The sequence below is a fragment of the Sphaerodactylus townsendi genome, linkage group LG16, assembly GCF_021028975.2.
Source record: "Sphaerodactylus townsendi isolate TG3544 linkage group LG16, MPM_Stown_v2.3, whole genome shotgun sequence".
Classification (NCBI taxonomy): domain Eukaryota; kingdom Metazoa; phylum Chordata; class Lepidosauria; order Squamata; family Sphaerodactylidae; genus Sphaerodactylus; species Sphaerodactylus townsendi.
This window is the reverse complement of record NC_059440.1, coordinates 12,263,523-12,286,641: the sequence shown is the minus strand read 5'-3', so window position 1 is coordinate 12,286,641 and position 23,119 is coordinate 12,263,523. Positions and strand designations below refer to the sequence as shown.

Sequence of the window (23,119 nt, the reverse complement as noted above, 5' to 3'; positions counted from 1 at the left end):
ATTCAGATCAGGGATTGCCACGCTTCAAAAGCGTGGGAGGCTTCTGTAGCCTTCCTCTCTCCTGCTATTAGCATTTTCCTAATTTGAAAGGTCCCTCAGGGAGTCAGCTGCATCTCGACCTAGTGGTGTGTATCTTGGGGGACAGTGGGGTCTTGTAACTCCAGGTGCCATCACTGTGAAGCTATGCTTCACATCTCGCCACCCTTCCTCCCTCGGCATCCCCACCCTCGAAGCCCCTCCACTCTGACTCCCTGGACTGCGCAGGGCTCCAGGATTCGCATCGCCCAATCCGCCTGGGCTCTCTCTAACCCCCCTATTGCACCTGCAAAGCTCCAGCCTCACCATCTTGGCACTACTACACTCCACCACTCACCTCTTGCTCATTGGCCCTCCGATCTTACTCTTTTGGTGCCTCCCTCCCTCCCCTTCACCACATTCACAAGGCCAAGTGTCAGCCACACTCCACTCCATCTCCTCCTGCCACCTTGCTCCAAGCCTCTGGCTCTCACCCAATTCACCCACCCTACCTCCCACTTCCTAGTCACATGACCCACCCCCACTTGCTGCCTTCGCTACCACTCATCTTGCTCTGGTCCAGCCTCACCCCTGGTCCACCTCTCCCTTCCCCCCCTCTGCACTTCTGTGCATGGTCTCCTGGCTCAACTGTCTCACTCCACCCATTGCCTGCTGGCTATATGGTTCCCTGGTTCTATTAATATGGCCTCGCCACCTCCCTCTCTTCCCCCACCACACTCCAGGTAGCTTTTGTGGTCCCAGCTTCAGCTGCTCCTCACTCCACTCCTTGCCATCTTGCTCCAGCCCATGGCCTTGGATTTTCAATCTCTTTGGTTAAGGCTCCTGGCTCCTGCCCCCTCTCTTTCCCCTAATGCCCAGCCCTTCCTTGGTTGAACTTCCTCCCACCAAGCTCCCTGCAGCAGGGGTGCAGGGGCCATGCCCGGAGCTTTCATTTTGCATTGGTAGGTCACTGATCCTGGACTCCTGTAGGGGAAGCTTGCACAGGTATTGATGGCCACAAATTACATTTCTCATTTCAGGGCAAATAGGTGGCTTCCCTGGGGCTACAAGCTTCAGGTTGGAAATCGGAATGGGATGCCAGGGAAGACACCAAGTGCGCAAGTGGTGCTCAGTCCAAATTATGCACCTGGAAATGAAGTTCTGAGCATAGAACTCCCAAACTATGTTACACCTGAGTAAGCATCAGCAGGACTTTGCTCCTGTGTTAAATAGCTCCTGATGACTGGCAACACCTCTCTGAGGTTGGGCAGGTCTTCTTCCAACATCTTGTGCCATGAGATGCTCTTGAAACAGGAGAGGCCAAGTGGCAGTGTTGTGGGCTCTTTATGGGCTGTGTGGGCTATGGTCTAGTGACAGAGGTAGGGGAACCTGCGGCTCTTCCTTGCCCCTTTTGCACTGTGGTTCCACTTCAGAAGCTGAGCCGGGCTGCCCCTATCCTCAAGTCCCTCAGTCAGCCCTGCAGGCAGCAGTAGGTGGGTGCACCCAATCATGCTAAAGTGCTTCCTCTCTCAGCCTCTGTCCCATTGAGAGCTGGGCGCTGGTGCTCTTCTCCCAAGGCCGGGTGAGGCCGATTGCCACCCGTTTCATTATCCTCTTGCTCCTCAGCCCTCTGCAGGGTAGTGGTGGCAGCAGGGCGGCACATTCATATGTGTGTGGCTTTCTCAGAATGAGCCTGGGAGTAAAAGGTTGCAAAAAACTCCAATATATATAGTGTGCTATCTTTATTTTAAATGTCGCAAAATTATTTGTGGCTCCAAGTGTTTTCTTTTTCCGTGGAAAACGGGTCATCCAAAATGGCTCTTTGAGTATTAAAAGGTTCCCTACCCCTCTGGCTCATATGATAGGTGAAAATCAGTTATCCAGATAAATAAGGGCTACAGTTCCCTTACCATCATCCCCGCTAGCCATTATGCTGGCAGGCAGTGGATGATGGGAACTGTAGTCCATAACTTCTGGAGGGCCACGAGCTCTGACACATCCTGTAGATCCTTAGGTAGTTTCTCATTCCCAATCGCTTCACATCCAAGATCTACAGCTGGCATCTCTCAGTGAGGCATGCCAATTGTATTTTTAAATGTTGGAAACTGCCCTGAGTGCAGCATGGCAAATAAATATAGTTTTCAAATCCAAACTCCAACCAAATCCAATCCTAAAAAAAAAAAAAGGTAATGTTTGAAATTTGACCTCCTATAGGATCTCCCATTATGGTGCCGCATTCTCCTTTGGTAAAAATGGAAGAAAACAATTGCTGGCCTCCATGCACCTGTGTGTGCATTACTTCCCAGATACAACCTGAACTGACTCACGGTAGCTCTGTAGGGAATTGGTGGAAACTTTCTTGGCCACAGCCTGGTCAGATCCCAGCAATGTTCCATGCCCTTTCTGGCCTGGCATTTTCCAGCTCTGGATCCTGTCCATTTTGGACGCTTCAATCTAATCTCACTTTCACTGAGTGATAAATGCAGTTGGAAGTGCCACTGTGGATTTTCCCTCTGTCCACAAATTGCCTGTGCCTCATGCTCTGCGTGGTCCCTTCGGGATGCTCTGTGCATATTAATTCTCATTATTATATCATAACCTGCGCTTGTACCATGCAATTGTTCGCTTTCTTTCATTTTTTTCCGCTTTGTTGGTTGTTAAAATGTTGGATTGCCAAGTATTGTTAGAAAATCTTTACTTTGAACAGTAATACAAAGAGGAAAGAGATTGAGGTTTCTCCTCATCGCTGGCCTCTCTGTGGCTTTTTCATACATAGAGTTGTTTTTGGTAACATATCTCTTGGCCGCTACTGTTTTCCTTTAATTCCTGCAATCTCCGCTCTAGCTTCTTTTCTCCTCCACCTCCTCCTCCATTTCTTTGAAAAGTGATTTTTTAAAAATAATTCTCCTTTGTCCCATCACAACATTAGGCAATGTAGTGTTAGGGCAATCAGATACAAGCTTCAGGTTGGACTGTATCAGCTTTGTTAATTTTATCTTGAATCAGCAATGTAACATGGAGGTGAAAGTACACCTGAAGCTGCAGTTAGGGACAGTGATGCAGTGAACTCCTTTCAGAGACTAAGTGCCCAAACTGCAAACCTCCAAAAAAACTCCACTTATTTATTCACCGCAGTGCCAACACGGCAATTTAACCCTGAATGCTGAGGTTTTAGTTTAGAAAAAACGGTTGGCTCCGCTGGAAAGGCATAAAGTGCCATCGTTACTCAGGAGTAGTAAGCTTGGTGGTAGTTGGTGGCATTTTGCTTTTCTTGAAGCAAACCGTGCAGCTCTTCCAACGGGTAAGTGAATCTCACAACTCCTAGGAGTGTTTACTCTGTGAAGCAAGCCCTATATTGCCATAGCAACCGTAGCTTACTCCCAGGTAAAGGATCAGCTCTTTAGTTCTCTTTCTCGCGATGAAAAAATCTGCAAAAGTGGGGTTCTAACTAGGCACTTAACAGGGTTTCACTTCCTACACCTGGCCTCCCCAAAATCTAGGTGGGTCTTGTAGGGTTTAATGCTAATAATTGGAGGACTCAGCTGCCCAGGGCCGTAGCCTTATATGTGGGGAGGGGGGGACTCTGGCTTTGTGTGCACATGCCCACAGAGAGGGTTCTTGAGTGCCACCCTCTGGCACTCCGTGCCATAGGTTCTGCCAGCCAACTCCACTGGAGAGTTAGGGATCAAGGAAATCTGGACAAGTGGGAAGTTACTTTTGCAGAAGGAAATTGATTGGAAGGGACCTCACCACAGTAACAACTGTGTATTACTGCAGCTCTAAGTTGGCCGGAAAATGTGGTTCTTGTGTGAGGGTGGGTGGGCTGTATGTGTCTGTTCCTTCCATGTAATGGTGCTTTGCTCCAACTTCATTTTGTTTTGGGGCTTCTCATTTTGTTCAAAACATTTTAGCCCTCTATCCATGGCTCCCCATGGGTCATTGCTCCAACCTCCCTTCTTTCACTCCATTTTCTCTTCCTCCTCCCTCCATTCTCTCAAGAGAGAATGTTTTAATTTAGTTTCTCTTAGGGTTGATTCCGCGATGGGCCACAAAATATGTAGGTGGAAACGTGTGTGAAAACACTATAAAACCCTTTTTACACTGTCGTTTTAAAACCGTTTTTTACCCTCTTAGCTTTTCTAATACATCTCGCCATGTTTCTTTTTTGGCCTCCATGCTTTAATCATCTCCTCAGCCTTTAGCTTCCTCGGGCTACATTGAATCTAGCAATTATAACATTGGAGGCAGAGATACAAACTAGGCATGGGTCATGTGCTAAGCGTTAGTTTCTAGTTATAGAACTCTAAGCCATCTTTAAGATTCAGGAAGAGATACAAGCTAGCAGCCAAAGAGCTATGCATTTCACAAGGGGGCCCCAAAACGATGGAGGTGGGGGGAAGAAATCGAGGATACCTGTAGAGAATTTGGCTAGATTTCCACAGAAACATATTTCCAAGACACAAATGGCTGGACCGTTGGGAAAATCTGTGGTGTTTCGTTGGGCTGCAGAAAAAGGCGTGTGTCAAGCATAACTCTCCTGGTTAATTTTCTCCCTCTTAAAGGGACAGGAATCTCTCCAACATACCAAGCAGGTGGCCCCTTCTATCAGGACTGTCTCAAAAAGTAAGGTGGCCCCTTCTGCACATGTGTGGAAATAATGCACTTTCTTAATCCACCCTTTCTAGTGCAACTTTGCAGCTGCTGATTTTTACTGTGCGGAATAGCAAAATCCACTTCTCTCAAAACCATCAGTGGAAAGTGGGATTGAAAGTGCATTATTCTTGCATGTGCTGAAGGGGCCCAAGAGATTCCCAAGAACTCTCTGAAGGAAGAGAGAGGAGAGGCAAAATATATACACACAGGTGCAAAAAAAAAAGAGGGAGGTGATACACTAATACAGAGATCTTACAGGATAACTTTGAAATACATTAAAAAGGGTCCCTCCCCTTTTTGCAACTTGACAAAACAGAAACACTTCAGTGTATCCAAGTACATTAATGGTAATGCAATCCTTTTCCTTTTCTCCCCATTACTTTTGCTTATCCTTTTTTTCTGGTAGGTTCCTCTGCAAAATGAAAAACACTTTGTAATCCTTCCCTTTTATCCAGACAACAGATTGGCAGTTTTAAGCAGAGGGCCCATAAACTGCAGTGGTTCAAAGAATCCCAAAGTGAATTAGCATAAAACGCTTGGAATTCCCTCATTTTAGGCTAACAGCAAGCATGGGCGTTAAGCTCTGGTGCAAGCAATTTTAATGAGAGTTTTCTATTTCTTGAGGGCTGGTGGGGTGGGATTCTCAAATGGAAACACAGCAAGATGAGTAAGAGCCAAGCGCTTCCGGCCATTTCTCCCTTTCTTGCCAGGGGATCCTTACATGGAGTGGGTTTTTGGGGTTTTTTTGGCATTCCTGGCCCTTGTTGTTAGTATTGCACCGGAAGTTGGGTATGTAAAAGCTCCAGGTCAAGGATATCTGACTCTGGTGGATGGCTTTGATAGCCTATCCCTCAGGTCTCTTTTGCCCAGCAGAGCCAGCGTGGTGCAGCAGTTAAGAGTGGTGGACTCTTTAATCTGAGAATCCTGAGTTTGGCCTCCTTCAAGACATGGTAGAATAATCCACCTCAATCCACTTCTCTACAGTTGTTTGCAAATAGATTTTGCTATTCTGCACAAGTGCATTGAAAGAGGATTGAAAGTGCATTATTCTGCATGTGCGGAAGTGGGCTTCTTTGATTCCCTCCTGCACACATGTAGCCTCACTGGGCAGAGGTGGGATCCAGCAGGTTCCTCAAGCAGGTCTCCGCCAGAGTAGGTTACTAATTATTTGTGTGTGCCGAGAGGGGGTTACTATTTGGTGATTTTGCCACGTGATTTTTGCCTTAGTTACGTCCCTCCTCTCAGGAGTAGCGCGCAGAACTTGAAGCAGTCTAGCAGGAGGTGCACCTGCGTAAGTGGCAGCCTGCGCCTGTGTGCATAGGTTTCCCGGCCAAGGACCAGCGCAGCAGCTGCATCCTTGCCACAGCCCCGCCCATGAATGCCCCACCCCCAGAATGCCCGGCCACGCCCCCAGAATGCCCCGCCCAGCCCCATTACGCCACGCCACAGCTTTGAATCCCACTCACCATAGTGGAACCTGTTACTAAAATTTTTGGATCCCACCACTGCTAATACTTGGTTGACCTTTGGCTAGTCCTCTCTGGACTCCTCCTTTCAGCTCCTCAATTTCCACTACTCCTCACAAGGTGTCTGTTGTGGGGAGAGGAAAAGCGGGGGTATAAATTCAAACTCCTCTTCTTCAGACTGGAACAAAAACTCAGACCTCAGTAGGAAAAATATAGAAGGGTTTATTTTCTGTACAGAATCTTAATTGGAGGCATGGACCTCCTTCTCTAAAGGCCTGTTGTTTGAATTCTCATAACTATGACCCCTTCCTCAAGACATGCAGAATAATGCACTTTCAATCCATTTTAAATCCCTCTAAAATAAAAAAACAAAGTTATTTTAAAAAAATCCTACATCACAGTGGGTATAGTAACATTTTGGTATTATAATTAATAATTGTTAATCCAAAATGAGCATAACCAATGAATGCAAAATAAGTATAGCTGGACAAACCATTAGCTCAAGATAAGTGTTAGCTAATGTAATGTAAATTACAATGGGGAGGGATTTTCACTTTTTAGGCTAGGGCTATATTGGGGACCATTTACTGGTACCTCTATCGGTGATCAAAATTTGTCAGTCGCTATTCTTTTGATTTGATGAGTATTTTCAATGCTCCTTTTAATGGTTAAGTGATTGTTGAATTTGATATTGATTTGTTAAGTTTGTGTGTTAGCTACGCCCTGAACCCTATTCCTCTCCAAACCTCAGAAAGGGCAGGAGTAGCAAACGGCATAAAAATAAAAAATAAAATAAATTTGTAAGGTGCAGGTCCCAGGTTTAATCCTTTACATCTCTGGTTAACAAAACAAACAAACAAACAGCATGCTGGAATACTGGCTAGCAATCACAACATTCAGGAAGAGTGTGTTATGATGGTATGTTCTAAGGCCCCTTCCGCACATGCAGAATAATGAACTTTCAATCCACTTTCACAATTGTTTGCAAGTGGATTTTGCTATTCCTCACAGCTGCAAAGTGGATTGAAAGCCAGAGGCTTAGCTAGGGAAAATGGAGCCTGGTGCAAAATCTGAGTTTTGTGGGGAAATTGTTTGCTTGTGTTTTTTGTATTTTTAGTGTTTTTTTCATTTTTGGCCTGTAGGGGGCGCAGTTTTTAAGCTAGCAGCACCCCATCTCCTATTAGCTCCCATTGGAAACAATGGGGGATGGGCACCCCCTTTGGGAGTCCATAACTTTGGGACCCTGAACCAAACTCCTCACCAAACCTGGGTGGTATCATCAGGAGAGTCTCCTAAAGATGCCCTGAAATTTTGGTGCTGCTAGCCTAAAAACTGCACCCCCTGCAGGCCAAAAATGGGGAAAAAACAAAAAAATACACAAAAAACCTGAATTTTTGTGCCCCCATCCTGCCCCGCAGTAACACGCACCCCTGGTCCTCCCTTGTAGCTTCTCACCCAAAGTTGAAAGCAGATTGAAAGTGCTAAAATTAGTCTGGATGTGCGGAAGGGGCTGAGGAGGTATCATTATTTCTCCTCATAGGTTTCTTTGGTGCAGGGGACACAGTCTTGAATGTACTCGTATTTTGAAAGCCATATTTGTTGGAGAGATACTGTAACTTAGAAAATGTGCTTTGTGTGCAGAAACTACTGAATTCAGTCCCTGTAATGTTTTTGTTTGTTTGTTACCCAAAAGATCCTACAAACAATGTAGGAAAGCCACAGCACTAGCCCACTTCTCTCTTTCTCTTCTCTCCCCCGCCTCCCTGCCTCCCCCAACTAGCAATCAGAAGCTCTTTATAGGGCCCTACTCCTCCATGAATTCATCTGGTCTGTTTAAAGCCATCCAAACTGGCTACCATCCCCGGATCTTGTGGCAGTCAGTTCCACAAGATGATTCTGCACTGGGCGAAGAAGCTCTTCCTTCCATCTGTTCCCACTTCCCATCAATCCACTTTATTTCACGGGAGTTATGGGAGAGGGAGGGGAAAAATAAGTCTGTGTTTTTCAAGGCGCTAGAGGGAAACTTCCATCACAGTGCTAAATCAAAAAGGAGACAAACCGGAATGGGAGCTAAAGCAGACTAAGGCCCCTTCCACACATGCAGAACAATGCGCTTTCCAACCACTTTCAATGCACTTTGCAACTGGATTTTACAGTGCGGAATAGCAAAATCCACTTTCAAACCCCTTCCGCACATGCAATATAATGCACTTCCAATCCTCTTTCAATGCACTTTGTAACTGGATTTTACAGTGCAGAATAGCAAAATCCACGCGCAAACAATGGTGAAAGTGGATTGAAAGTGCATTATTCTGCATGTGCGGAAGGGGCTCAGAGGCACCTCTTTCCTTGCATTCTAGTATGCAGCATGGAAACAAGACAGCTTCGGAGTAGAACTGGCCTCATGGAGTAGGGCAAGGGTGCTTCTGAACATGTGCCAAGGGCGTTTGCTTTGCCTCCCCTCCAGTTGCGGAAAGTTTCCCGGATCAGGTGCGGAACGGCCAGCCTTTCCCGTCTTGGTGGAAACAGCTGCGGACAAGATTTAAGCCGGAGACCCGCAACTGGCGTGGGGGAGGGGAGGGGAGGGGAGGGGGGGGGGGAGGTCCGCGGAGGAGCCAGGCAGAGATGGGGGCGGAGACGGGGGCGGCGCTGGCGGCGGGGCGGCGACGGAGGCGAAGCGCCGCCGACTCCTGGGAAACGCTGCTGAGTTGTTGGAGAGCTCGGGCGGACCTGAGCCGACGCTGCTGCTGCGGGATCGCCGCTTCCTCTCCGCGGGTCCGCCGGGCCGTCGGGGTGCCTGCCTTCGGGGCCGCGCTCCACTCGGACCCTGGATTATGGGATCGCCTCGCCGCTGGTGCGTTTCGGTGCCGATGGAATTCACTTGAATCCGGCCGCTTGGAGCACGGAGGGGCGCTTTGTGTGAGCTGGGGAGCTTGCGGGACCGCAGGAGACGAAGCCCCCCCTTTCCTCTGCCGCCTCTGCTGCCCCTTTCCAGGAAGCGAGGCGAGGCAGCCTTCCCGGGACCGGCCTCTTTCTTGGACCCCCGGAGCCTCTCCAAAAGCGCACGGTGCCAAACGGGTCTTTGCGCCCTGGGCGCACATGCGTCCCTTTGTCCTGCCGCCTGGGCTCTGCCCCGATTGCGAGCCTCTCTTCGACTAGCCGCCCTCGGTCGGGGGTCTCCGTCGCTCTCCCCGCCTCGCTCCGTCGGAGAAGCCCGCGATTAAGCCCTCCAGCCACCCCCCGGAATGGCCGGGCGCTCTGGGGGCCCCGCTGGCAAGGACTCGCCCTTGGAAGGAAGCGCTTGGATTTGCCTTTGGGAATAACCGCTCCAACCCCGACGGAACGGAGTTTGCCGGAGACTCTCTTAACAGTGGCCCCCTTCCCTTTCCCCAGACATGAACTTAAGGGCTGACAAGGGGGTTTAACCCTTTGGCCATCAGGTAATGGGCTTCTTTCCCTTTGCCCCGGGTTGGGGGGGGGGGGGAGGACTCCCGACGTCCTTGGTGTGCTTCGATGTGCAGATGTACCACTTGTACATTAGTGCCGGATTGGCTCCAATGTTGGTGTCGGATTGCACTTTGCCTTCTCTGGTGTGCTGGATTTTTGGTGCCAGATTGCACTTTGCCTTCTGTGGTAGGCTGTCTCTTAGGACAGTGGTGGGGGGTTCATATGTTGAAAGATGCTTCTCCACCCCCATAAGTCTTGCTGGAGCTCTCTGAAGCTGTCTTACCTCTGTCCCTTTCGAGAGACTGAATTCTTTGTTGGTGACGAGAAATGGTGGGGGATACTTGGGGAACATTTGGCATCTTGGAAAGGGTCGGCACCCGCTTGCCGCCGTGGAGTTCGTGGCTATTTTGATTTGAGGTTGTTTTCAAGTGGACCGCCTTCCTAACCCCCTCCCCATTCCCACAAACACCCCTTTTTGTTGTCTGCAGCTTTGGGGTGCAAGCAATGGACGGCTCTGACTCACAAAAGCTCCCGCTGGCGTAAATTGATGGTTAGTCTTTAAGGTGTTGCCGGACCCCTGTTTTGATGGTGGGAGGAGGAACCCGCGAGGGTTTTCTGGTTTAAGACTCCTGTGTTTGAAATCTCCCTGGTGGTTTTGCCTGGTCTGTCAACTCCTGAAGGAAACCAAAGGAGGATTCTGCAATTTCCCACAGAAAAACTGTTCGTGGTCGAAGTCTGTTGTGAATGACGGTTAAGAGTCCCACCAGCCAGCGGGCTTCTCTTTTTTGTTTGTTTCCAAATGATTTGGGCAGATTGCCTGGAAATAGGACCATTCAATGGCAAGTGTATTGAGAACCTGGATTCGGACATCTAGAGACGTTGGCAGTGTAGCGTAATTCAGGTTTGTCCCTGCTTGGTGACTTGGTGATGTCTTGCATCAGGCTACAGTGGCCTTATCCCAGGGTCTCCACTATGCGCCTTAGGTTAAAAGTTCCTCCTAAACATGGTTGAGTTGAAGTTGATAGCCGTGGCTCAGCATCAAATGTCCTTCTGCTCACATTGGTGGGGAAAGCATGAAGCGAGACCAGCTATCCCCTTTCCCCTCTGGCTTTTCGGTCACCACTTAGTAACCCTGGCTTGCTCACTCACTGTACACCTGAGATTTGGTGATGGAGAGTTTCCACAGCAGAGAATGTGGGTTCAAACTGGTTTGAGCAGTTCGTGAGGAAAATACTCCTTCCCTCTTTAGATCCTCTTCCCTGAGCAAACAGCTGGAGAGAATTTGGCCAGGGTAAGATAGAAGGCTAAATGTGATGGTCACCCCTTTGTCTGGCCAACTGGAGGTAAATTTATGCTTGCATAAAATCCATGTGGTTTGGGGTGATGTACAAGCGATAGTGTTTCAAAGGAACGGAGGAGGTCTTGAGAAAGGTGTTTTTGGTGGTAATGTGTACTTTACCCTCCCCGCACCCGCTCTACTCTGTTGCCACCCAGACAGGGCAGAAAAACCAAGGAACGTGTGGCCCGTGGCCATGACATCTTTTTAGGGTACCACATTAGAATCTTAAAAAATAATAACTGTCTATATAAAGGCTTGAAAGTAATGAGGTCTGTATGGAGAGGCAGATTCTTGCCTGCTGCCTCTCAGAGGAGTACCGGTGCCTCCAGGATGGGATGCAGGAGTTGCAGTTCACCCAGGAGGGCGGGAGAGAGCAGCCAGATTGCCCCCCCCCCCCCGCCAACCTGGTGCTTATGGGATAAGAAGGAGAGTCTCTCTGCATTCAGTTAATAGGCTGCAGTGTCTGTGAGGTTTTTTTTCCGGCTGGTGCATTCCTCCTTGATGCAAAGCAGTCTCTCAGATCCTAATTATGGCTTGGAGGATTCTCCCCCCACCCCCCAGGGCCACTTAGAGCCGAGGTGGGGGTGTCCAGAATGCATACCGCTTTCAAAAAAGTCTTTCATGTCAGAGCTGATGTTTTTGCAAGTGCTTGGCCCTGGCGCATGCCAAGAACGCAGAAGCGCCAAACCTTTCTGTCTGGACAGGAAATATTTTGAGTAATACATCCCCCTGAATGGCAATAAATTCCTTGATGGAAGAAAGAGAGAGAGAGAGCGAACTGATTCTTTTTGCCTGGAGGTCTGCTGACTTGTAGCGTTTAAATCCGAAGGGATTGAGCCGTGCTTGGGAGCTGAAAGGTTTTGAAGAATTGGGGAGGGGGGGTCTGGAGGTGGCGGCGGTTATTGCTAGCGCTATTTCTCTAGATGGAGGACCTGGTGGGACTTAGATTGAAGGCGTTCTTTATCTGTCCAGAGCTGTTCACGTGGAAGATGGACTCCGAGAAGGTATTTTCACATACAAATACACTGGGGAGTGTGGGGAAGAAACGCTGGCAAATGCACACTACGCTATTGTTCCATCGGCTGTTAAGGAAGGATTTGAGACTCCATGAAATAGCAGGGGGAGAGAGACGTTCGTACTTTTAATGGTTGCAAAGACCTGCTGGCAACAAAGAAATCCTCAGAGGTGGCCAGCCGGTGGGCGAGAGGGGAAATCAAAATATATTTCCTCCGCTGGCAGAATCTGAGAAATGAAATTTGGCCCCACTCCATGTGTTCTGGTGGTGGAGATTACCGGTGGTATTACTGTAAACTGCCCTTTCTTGAAAGCTCTTCAGGGGGGCTCCTTGTTCTTTCTCAGTTCTTCATTTAAAGGAGGATATAGTGGAAGGACCCTTATCTTCTTTTCCCTCGTTGCTCCTAGTCTAAGCAGAGAGGACATGGTTGGAATTAGTGGAGAGGCATTGCATCCTACTCGGACTGACGGAGGAAGTGACCCGTTTGTTTGGAAGGGGGTGACCCCGATGCCTCGGCGTTTATCTGGACAAACAATCCAAAGAGGTCAAGCCAGGTTCTAGTTTACCTTGAGGTCCTCTCTGCCAGCTCAGAATGGTTTTTCTTGAATTTACGAGGGGACAAACCGGAATCAGTGCTACAGCTTTGAGTTGGACATTTGACGGAGTCCTTGCTCTGGGTCTGTGCAATGGTTTGAAAATGTCCCGAGCACCTTTGTGTACAGTCGCTGACAGAACGGTTTCTAAGAAAACTAGCAAGCCGTTTCCCTTACATATGAAACTTGATGGAAAGCTCTTCCTCTCAGTTGAAGGGACTTTACAATATTGACTCCAGGCCTAAAGGTTTCTTTGAACCGGTTCAGGGTTTTGTTTGTTTATTTTAATTGTGCGGGAGAGGGGAAGAACCCACCTCTCATCCTAGTTAGATCTTTGGGGGAGAACTTCGCATTTCCACAGCTGCTGAGAAAAGCTGTTCTTTCTGTACCGCAGATCGGTTTGATCGGTGAGGTTAGGAAAGCAATGTGACATCTCTCAAGTCGTGTGGAAGGACACAGCCGAAGCACGAAACTGTTTGACCTCTTCCAATATATTCTTTAGGCTTCTTGGCTTATCAGTTCCATTTGTTTTCTTTCACAGCTTTTATCATGTTCGAAATCCAGCATCCACAGGGTTTTTTATTGGGGGAGGTGTGGAGTGTTTTGTAAGGGCTTTACCTCAGTGCAGGTGGTGTTAATCTGCCCAAATCCATTTATAAATCCCTTTTAAAATGTAATGAAAGGTCAGATCTTAGTATCTTAAATGATGTTATTCTGCGTCTACTCAAAGTAGACAAAAATTGACATTTACCTCAAACTGAACAAGTTGAATTGGGCTGCTTGTTACAGTTTTTTCAGGCCAGAAGTTGATGGGATATTAACTGATTTAGACAAATTTTGTGTGTGTGTTTGTATTCGTGCTCTGCTAATTAAAATGCATTTTTCCTTTATTCACTTGTTGGAAGTCAAAAACTCTTCCATGACCAATGGCTTCTCCTTCAGGTATATCAAGGTTTGATAAAAAAATTTCCAGTAAGTGCTACTATCAATGTGATTTTGGGGCATTTTTCCCCTCACAAAATTGCCCATGTATAAAAGTAAGGTAATTATGGGTTTTTGACTGCTGCAGTGTACATGATTTGTGAAATTCAAACATGTTATAGAAATCCTGGAAGTTGATAGGATACAGCTCAGTCCTTTGCACAATTCCAAAAAATCAAGTTATGAGGCCCTAGATAACAATGAATGTGTGGAATAGTAACCTCCACATACCATGTGTATTATGTACAGATACCATAGTTGCACACACATACCAAAGGGGAGATGGCCCTAAATGAAAGTTCTCTATAAAAAAAACCATTTACACATACAAAATTGGAGGAGGGGATTATTGTACATGACTGTAATGCATACGTCAATTTAAGACAAACCTCTCTTGTTCCTGATGTAAAACATATGGGGAAAAGTCTAGTTTTTTTTTCTTTTTAGATATGTCTGCATAACCTTAAGACACTCAATACTCAGGTCTCTTTTTTTGACAGACAGACAGACAGACAGTTGGAAGCATACCTACATCTGAAAATGAGATTCCTGATTATGTCTGGTATACATCCAAACCATGTAAATGTATCTCTGATCTCCAGTTTACACGACCATTCTGACACTGTCCTGAATTATTGATCTTGGTTTTACTTCATTTGTAATTGCGAATAGTAGATAGATTCCGTCATCCTCAGCAACTGTATTCCCAGTTTGGATTAATAAGAGCGCCCCACACTTTTCCTTTTAGCCGAGTGGCCGGAAGCAGAATGAAACTGTAGACCTCCATGTAACCTGTAAAGTTGAATGTGGTTGTCTTTTGTTTCAGACGACAGGTCATTTTTAACCAGAACTGATACATTGCTTTGGCTGTTGTTGTTGTTGTTGTTTTTAATTTAGTCGCTGGGAGATTGTTATGGAGGATATATCTTAGCAGTGTTGGTCTGTTCAAAGTAGCTTCAGGAACTGAGCTGCACAAACAAACCTTCAGCAATGCAAATAAACTCTTGCCCTGTATATCAAATTGGGCATCATGTTTTCAAAAAGGCATGTTTTACAACCGTTCTAATATAATTGTATATAAAACATGTTTGTACAGAGGTATTATGAGCAGACAGTGTTGGAAACAGCTTCTATTTCATATGTTTTGAGCCCAGCCTTCGGATCTTGGTTCTATCGGTCCTTCTCTGCTTTGGTATGATATGGCCAATTCTTGCAATGGATGTTTGCTCAGATGTGAGTTGTGAAGGCTTTGAAATATTCCAAATCAGTGAAATGCAGTAAATTCTCCTCAGCAGGGTAGGGTGCGGGTAACAATTGTTAGAGAAAGTATGAAAATCTATGTCCCAGATATGACAGTTTTCAAGCTTTGAGCCTTTTATTTGAAGCTCACTGCAGGTGGCACTGGGCAGATCACTTTCATTTAGCCTTGCCTACCTTGCAGGGACATTGTGCAAATAGAGTAACTTCATGTATGCCACATTAAGTTTCATCAGAAGAGGGGTTACTGATGTTACAATGAATGCTTTTTCTGTTGAGCTATTACTGTGGTTGACATCGTTCACAGTCTGGCATGTTTTGAATTGCAAAAGAATTACGTTTTGCAGGTTACCAGTATTTTGAATAAGGAACCATCAAACACCGTGGCACACATATCTACGCTCTCCACCATGACTAGTATTTATACTTGTAGTCAGACACAGCTAAATAGCACCATCTTCTGGGTGTTCGGGATTCAAGTTGCCCAGTTCTGTCTTTTGTGCTTTTGAAAAATCACCAGGTGCTTCCCTCCATCTTTGACTTAGCATCTCTACGTCTTTGCCTCTGAAGCATAACACCTTTTTGGTTCTGTTCTATAAATCTGTTATATCATAACTGAATTAAAACAGTTGAGTTCTTTATTGTCTAATATGTGGTTCTTTTTCCATTGGTTCCCCTTAGGCCTCCGATGCCAGTTCTGAGAAATTGTTCAACACAGTTGCCAATAAAGGTAAGCAAGCGGACCTCCTTCCAAAATACTGTTTAATCTATCATCTCTGCCAGTACATACTCACGTTTGTAACTGGACATTTAGCTACTGGTTTCCATGTTTCCATAGGCCGATCTTTCTCATGGTCCTTCCAGCCATATGCTGGGTCTTGTGAGCAATTATATAGCAGACAAAACCTCCATTTAAAAAAAAATTACAAACTATTTCAAGTCTTCTGGGTCTGAATTAATTAATATATTAGTAATGACATCTAATCTGGTTCTCTTTTGTTATAAAGATTTTATTTTTACTCATTTAAACAACTTGCCGGGCCTCCCAATGTTTTAAATGTGATTGTGTTTCATTGGTTTGGGTGATACATGCAGAATTATGAATAGCCAATTTGTACAGCTAAGCAAGCAATTACTGTTGCCTCACATCTAGGGTTGGCAGAGCAGTGATTATTAACTGTAGCTTGATCTGTGTGGATATTTCCCTTTTAAAGTTAATAAACTGTATATAGTGTCATAATTAAAATGCATGTTCTCTTTAAGCCCTTTCAAATGGCCATATATGTTTATATCTTTGTGAGATTGCAGCTAGCTTTTTAGCATTACGCTACAGAGGTTCAGTGCTCATGTTTTAGTCTCTGCTTTTGCAATTGGTGGGTAGAAGTTGAGAAAGTCTGTTTTTTCAATGAACAATCAATGGTGTCGACTCCCTTTATCTGCCCCCTTCTCCATTGCTCAAAGTGTAAATTTCGCTTCATCATTTCTCTGAAATAAAAAAACACCCTGGGTTTTTCTTTTGTAGTTGGTTTAACAAGGTTACAGGGCAGGTGAGATGATACTTTGGGCTGGGATGGCTGTCAGAAAGGTTTCTGTACACCACATGCTCAGCTGCCATAATGTCCAAGGGATGTACTGCAATTTTCTGACCAGATATGCTTACTGTCGATAATCCACGTGAGCATATGCCTCAAGTCAACTCAAGTAAGTCGAAGTTGGCTTCTTACTAACAAGAAGCCTGAATAAAGAACTCCAGCACTGTTTTAGGCCTCCATTGTCGGAGGGACTTTGCTTGAATGCCATGCTGCAGAAGATGACGTTTCTGCTTTTAAAAAAAAGATATTGTTGTCTGGGTCCATTCTACAATTCAGCCTATTTGGAGTCATTCTTGTTCTTCACATCCATGGGTTACTTTGGAACTTTCATATGATTTGGTTCTCAAGAAATATTTTATGCGCTTGTAGACGTAAACTCGTTTTACAGTCTCTTTCCTGTTCTTGTGGCTTGCACTTTGGTCATCTCTGTAATAATACACACGGCTCACCTGGGTGAGAGCCCTAATGCTAAAGGTTGCAGAGACTGACTTTGTCTTCTAAAAGGTTGCAGAGACTGACTTTGTCTAAAGCTAAATGGGATATTTCTCTGCATGTCAGTTGGTTAGGTCTCTGAGTCTGTGTGCCTTGAAAAATGGAGCACTGGTTCTTTGTACTAGCTGGGCCTCCCTTTTCCAAGGCTCCTACCTGCTCATTGTAAACCCTAAATATAGACTACGTTTCTCCAAGGCCAGATTAAATGTACTACTATTGGGTAAGTTACCAGGCAGGTTTTCAGGGATCTGATTTCCTGAATGATTTTGTGATTGTGTATCAGGGAATTTGGACATTGTTTGCCATTGTTTTATCGATTGTAGAAAGTATGCTCTAGCCAGAGATAAATGGATTATGGTATTCATCCAAAAGTGGGGACCTGCTCTAAAGCAAGAGATAGTTGCAAAGTTATTGGCGGATAACTGATCCAAATGCAACCCTCGCTGTGCCAAAAAGTTATTTATGGTTCTTCAGTGCTACATCTTTCTAACTACCGGTATATATTTTAGATTTTGTATTTCTGCGTGTTTGGTTATTTCTGTATTACCAAACTGATTGAATTTGTTTTGCTCGTGACCTGTTGGTCTGTGAGCACCAAGTGCAGAAGTAAAGGGATAAAAGTACAGGTGTTCGAAGCAGTCTGGCATTCACAAATTTTGGCTTGGCTTATCATCCAATTAGTAGTTATGCGGCCAGTCTAAGGTTGATGGAGCAGTGGTCTAATTCAGTGTAAGTCAGCTTCGTGTTAATCTTACCGAAGCCCAGGAGAAGGAAGAGAACCACACTTCTTCTGAGAAGGATGGATTTATTTCGTGCAAGAATGTTCACCAAATTGGCAGTTGCCACTAGCGAACAGACTTCTAGTGACGTCTGCAAAACCAGAGCAAAATGTGACAAAGTCTTGCTCTGAGGCGTCCTGGCCCTCCTTTGTTGCAGGGAAGTGAAGTGTTGTGTCTGCTGAAATCACATTTGAATCTTAAGCTGCCTGGATTGTTGAAATCACGGAGCACTGTTTCCAACTAAATATGTCCAGGTTCTGGAACCAAACTGGTCATTCGGTGGGAATACAATAGGAAATACGGTGTTATTAAACAAGTAACCTGTGTGATATTTACTGCCCGGTGTCCTTCGATTTCATTTTTCTTACAGTTTCTTTTCGAGAGCGGAAGGTGTTTTTGAAATTGATCCCCCCCCCCCCCCAATCTCTTTGTAGCCTCAGGAAAATATGCGAGGCCTCTGTGAAGCCCACTCATTAGGTCTGTGATTTCCCGTGGTAATTACGCTGCTTCTTCTGAAATAGCTTTGATGTATATTGAATTATATCTATTTTTAATTGCATAATGGAGCGCTGGTCCTGTTTTATGCATTAGCATCCTTTTGAAGTTCTGAACTGAGGGATCCCCACCCCCCACGCCATCCCCTTTAAAAAAAAAGACTTTGGGGGCTAAATAGAATTATTTGCCTTGGCCGACACAAATGAGGTGGTTTCTTTGGCTGAGGAGAGGTCAAAACCAGGCAGTGTGAGGGAGGGGAGGTTTGTTTGTTCAAGTGATTCCAGTCCTCTAAGCAACATGTGCCCGGGTCTTTATTTTGTTAATTTTGGAATTCGGGGAATCCTGTGCTTGAAAGGGAGTTGAATTGGATTGAAAACCAGGCCAGGGACCCTGAATCCCTAAGTGAGGGCACACGGTGAAGAAGGCGGGGAACGTCCTTCCAAGTGAAGAAAAGGGGGCTTTTCTGTTCTTCCTTTTTTTAAAAAAAATTCTCCTTCTTTTCTTCTTTTCTCCTCAAAAACCATTTCCCACAATGCTTATTTTGTTTACTTCTACCCAAGTTGGATTGGTGGTTCCTATTTACTTGGGAATGAATTTCACTTGACAGAGCCTTTTCTCCCCCCACCTTCTCTTTGTCCCCTTCTGTGGTGATTTAGTTCCCATGAAAGGATTAAGGCTTCTTTTGTGTCGCCTAAAGTCAACAAGGGCCTTTCTTCTCCTTCTTCTCCTTCTCCTTCCTCTTTTTTTTCCTTCTTCTTGGGAAGCTGTACACAACTAAGCTTTTAGTCAACGGTAGATTATGTCTCTCTCCCCCCCACCCTCTGATTTCCATCAAAATAGTGGCTTTTCTGGTCTCCCTGAGCTTTCCCAGCACGCCATAGTCTAATTTATGTCAGGAACATGAATGGCCGAGGAAGGGTATGTGTCAATCCAGGTGCTTCAAAAACCAGCTCTTCTGTTGAAGAGAATAAAAGGATGAGGTTTTTTTAAAAACACAGCAACAACAAAATATGCACACAGGAGCAAAACCAAATGGGAACCATTTGGCTGAAAAAGGATTACGGTTCCTGCCGTTTAATGTCAGGAAACAAACCAGAGCAACATGCACGTCTTTTGAGATAATATTGATAATTACTTCCAGTCAGGTGCAGAATATTATGGTACGGATCTCTGGAGTGTATTTTCCTTCTTCCATTGTTCTTTTCTCGGGTGGGTTGAGAAGTTTTGCAGTTTGAAACGTTTACAATTTCTCTCTCCTTCTGTTTTGTGACAAAGGAAGTCTTTAACGTTAGATCTGGGCTGGGCCCTCGATCTGTGAATTATCTTTGGGCTTGCCAGCTCTCTCATTCTGAGAAACGGGCTTGATTCCCCATTCCTCCACCTGAGTGGCAGAGGCTTATCTGGTGAACCAGATGCGCTGCCACACTCCTACATTCCTACAGTTCTCTCAGAACTCTCTCAGCCCCACCTACCTCAAAAGATATCTGTCGAGGGGAGAGGAAGGGAAAGGAGCTTGTAAGCCACCTTGAGTCTTCTTATGGGAGAGAAAGAAGGGGTATAAATCCAAACTCTTCTTCTTCTTCATTCTGAGGTTGGTAGTGTCGGGCAATTCTCCATGAGGGACCCATGGCCGCACTCCTGCCTTCCTACTGTCAATTATCACTTGTACCCTTCTTGGCAGTGATAGCTAGATGTGGCTTCCCTGGACTTTCTATTTGGGAGCAACGTGACTTTGGGAGCCAAGAGACAGAGGAATAGGTGGTACATTTCCTCCTATCATCAGAGGTTTTTCAGGCCTCCTTGTGCTGTCTATATGGGGAGAGAGGCTATGGGAAGGAGGGAATTATGAGCGTCTCCCTGATGACATCATGCCAAGAGAATTCCAAACCCCGCCTTCTTCCCTCCTATACCTTTGTGTGCAGTGAACCCTTGGTGGTGGAAAGTGCCATTGAGTCACAGCTGATTTAGGGTGACTTTATAGGGCACAGGTGTCAAACTCGGTGTCCTCCAGATGGTATGGACTACAATTCCTATCATCCCCTGCCAGCATAATGCTGGCAGGGGATGATGGGAACTATAGTCCAAAACATCTGAGGGCCACGAGTTTGACACCTATGCCATAGGGCTTTCAAGGCAAGGGATGCTCAGAGTTGGTTTGCCATTGCCTTCCTAGCATTGGCTGAAAGAGTTCTTTTGTTTGAAGGCTTAAGGTTGAGCTCTCTTTGCATGCACTTTCTTCAGATGCATCTCTTTCTCACAATACTAAAGCCAGGGGGCATCCATTGAAAATGCTGGGGGGGCGGGCGGGAGAATGAGGACTAATAAAAGGAAACATTTCTTCATGCGTGATTGGTGTTTGGAATGTGCTGCCACAGGAGGTGGTGATGGCCACTAACCTGGATATCTTTAAAAGGGGCTTGGACAGATTGATGGAGGAGAAGTCGATCTATGGCTACCAATCTTGATCCTCCTTGATTTGAGATGGCAAATGCCTTAGCAGACCAGGTGCTTGGCAGCAGAAGGGAGTGAGGGGTGGCATGCAAGGGAGGGGAGGGAGAGGCCCGACATCTGGACATGGCCCACCCACCCTAGCAGAGGGAGGGGAAGGGAGGGAGGGGTGGCATGCAAGGGAAGGGGAGTGAGGGACAGGAGGGACTGAGGGGTGACATGCAAGGGAAGGGAGGGAGGGGCCCGACATCTGGACATGGCCCACCCACCCTAGCAGAGGGAGGGAAGGGAGGGAGGGGTGGCATGCAAGGGAAGGGAGGGAGGGGCCCGACATCTGGACATGGCCCACCCACCCTTGCAGAGGAAGGGGAAGTGGAGGGAGGGGTGGCATGCAAGGGAGGGGAGGGAGGGCTTATGGACTACAGAAGCAGCAGCAGCAGCAGAAGGCCCTTGCTTTCACATCCTGCATGTTAGCTCCCAAAGGCACTTGGTGGGCCACTGCAAGTAATAGAGTGCTGGACTAGATGGACTCTGGTCTGATCCAGCAGGCTCTTTCTTATGTTCTTATGTTCTTAAAAGATCCCCAGTTCTTTCCTTAGCATCTCCAATAGTGGCTGTTGGAGGTAGAAAGGTTTAATTTTTTTTGGAGGCTCCTGAGAGCTGCTGTCAATTACAGCAGATGATACTGAGCTAGATGAACCAATGAACCAGTTTTATGTGGGCTTTGCCATTCCTGTTCCACCTGAACTAGGAAACTGTGAGTCCCCCTCAAAAAACAATTGGAAGGTGTTTCCAGTCTGGAGATTACGGGGGGAAGAGTCAACCATAGAGTAGATGTAACTAAAAATGATAGTATGTCTGAACCAGGAAATAACTGAGCGAGTGGGTGGAGGTGGGCATAAACATGCACAAAATTATTTCTTGATTCTGCCAACTGTGCTGGATTGGAAAGTTGTGACCTGCCCATCAGTGTTGTCTAGTATTACATAAAACTGACCCCAGGCACGGCCAGATTGGCGTCATGGCTTGAACCGTGGTTCAAGACGTCTGCAGTGAACTACTTTCCCCCCGCTTTTTGGCTCACATCCCAAGCAGTGTGAGGGGCGTTACATAAGAGGAGGACTAGTTCCCTGCTCGCTCGCTCTCTCCTCTTGCATCAGTCTTCTGTGCATCCCCAATTGTGTTCTCCTGGGTCAGTAGACCTGAAGGAAAAATGTGGGGAGCAAATGGGGGTTCTGTAGTATGAGGGACGAATGTATTTCACAGGGTTGTTATGAGGTTAAAATAGGAGAGTGGAAAACAATACAAGGCATTGCGTTTCCCCACTGCGTTTCTCTTGTGTGGGGGAAGGGCAGCGAATAAATGAAGTAAAAAAAATAAATCTCATAACAAGAGCTGAGTGAGGCATCCTTTGGTATAACCATGGCTTAAAGTCCACCCAAGTATTCATAATTCTGTGTAGCTGCTTGTCCACTGGATACAAAGCCAAGAGAAGAAATGTTTGGGGGAAAGTTGGCCTACTTGATCATCCATTCAAACAATACCTTATCATGCAGGTTGGCGTGACAACTTGCTATTTATTAACGTGCATTTCATGCATGCGTTTTATTTATTTGCTTTGTTTACATCCCGTTTTCTCCCCAATGGGGACCCAAATCAGCTTACATCAGCCTCTTCTCTTCCGTTTTATCCTCACAACAACCTTGGAAGGTCGGTTAGGCTTAGAGCACATGTCTCCGGTGAGGTCATCCAGCAAGCTTTCACGGTAGTGTTGGGATTCAAACGTAGGTCTCCCAGATCCTAACTCTAACCACTACACTGTGCTGACTTTCTAAGATTGAGAGGTGTCCGTTCCCTATTTTGAGGTCTACAGTACAACACTATGCAGAGAGATCCCAGCCTTCATCCACCATAGTATGACTTGAGCAGGGCAAGATGTAGACTGTTGGTTTGTCAAGTTTGGTAAGATCTGTGCTAACTGGCAGTAGCTCTCCAGGGGCTCAGGCAAAGATTCTCTACATTACCTACTATCTGAACTTTTTACCTGGAAGTTCCGCGGACTGAACCTGTGACCTTCTCCCTTCAAAACAGATGCTTTGGCTTTGAGCCACAGCCCATCGCATCCTAGGATCTCCACGTCTGCTGAAATGAACACGGAGAGATCTTGCTACAGACTTCTGTTAACAAAAGCTGTTCCCCTGGCCACGATGTTCAGAGATATTGTGCTACTGAATACCAATGTTTGGACTGGGCAGGTTACCTTCTGACCCTGTTTCCTGGAGGTCTTTGGTTGGTCATTGTGGAAGGCTGGCCTTTGTAGAACTTCCATTGGGTCCAGCTGGTTGGGGTTTTTTTTGTCCAGAAGACAAGTCAGTGGGGACTCTGAAGAAGAATTTCTTGAAAACAGCATCAGGGCTGAGGAACTGCCTGCCCTGAAAGCCCTGCTTCAAAAGAGATCTTCATATTCCTGCTATGATCTTGTAAAAGCCTTTGCTTCTCTTGAAAGCTTTTCTGAGGAGTCTGTTGCATATTTTCCCGCAGGAGTGC

At 46.2% G+C, this 23,119-nt stretch overlaps 1 protein-coding gene across 7 annotated transcripts in view; it reads left to right on the top strand.

Moving 5' to 3' along the window:
* AUTS2 (activator of transcription and developmental regulator AUTS2) overlaps positions 1 to 23,119 on the top strand; it is an 821,199-nt gene that overhangs the window by 723,347 nt on the left and 74,733 nt on the right. For all 7 annotated transcript variants that reach the window (XM_048518997.1, XM_048518995.1, XM_048518996.1 and 4 more), the window contains one exon: positions 15,448 to 15,496. In XM_048518997.1, coding sequence (XP_048374954.1) covers positions 15,448 to 15,496 — 49 coding nt within the window. The remainder of the gene's footprint in view (positions 1 to 15,447; positions 15,497 to 23,119) is intronic.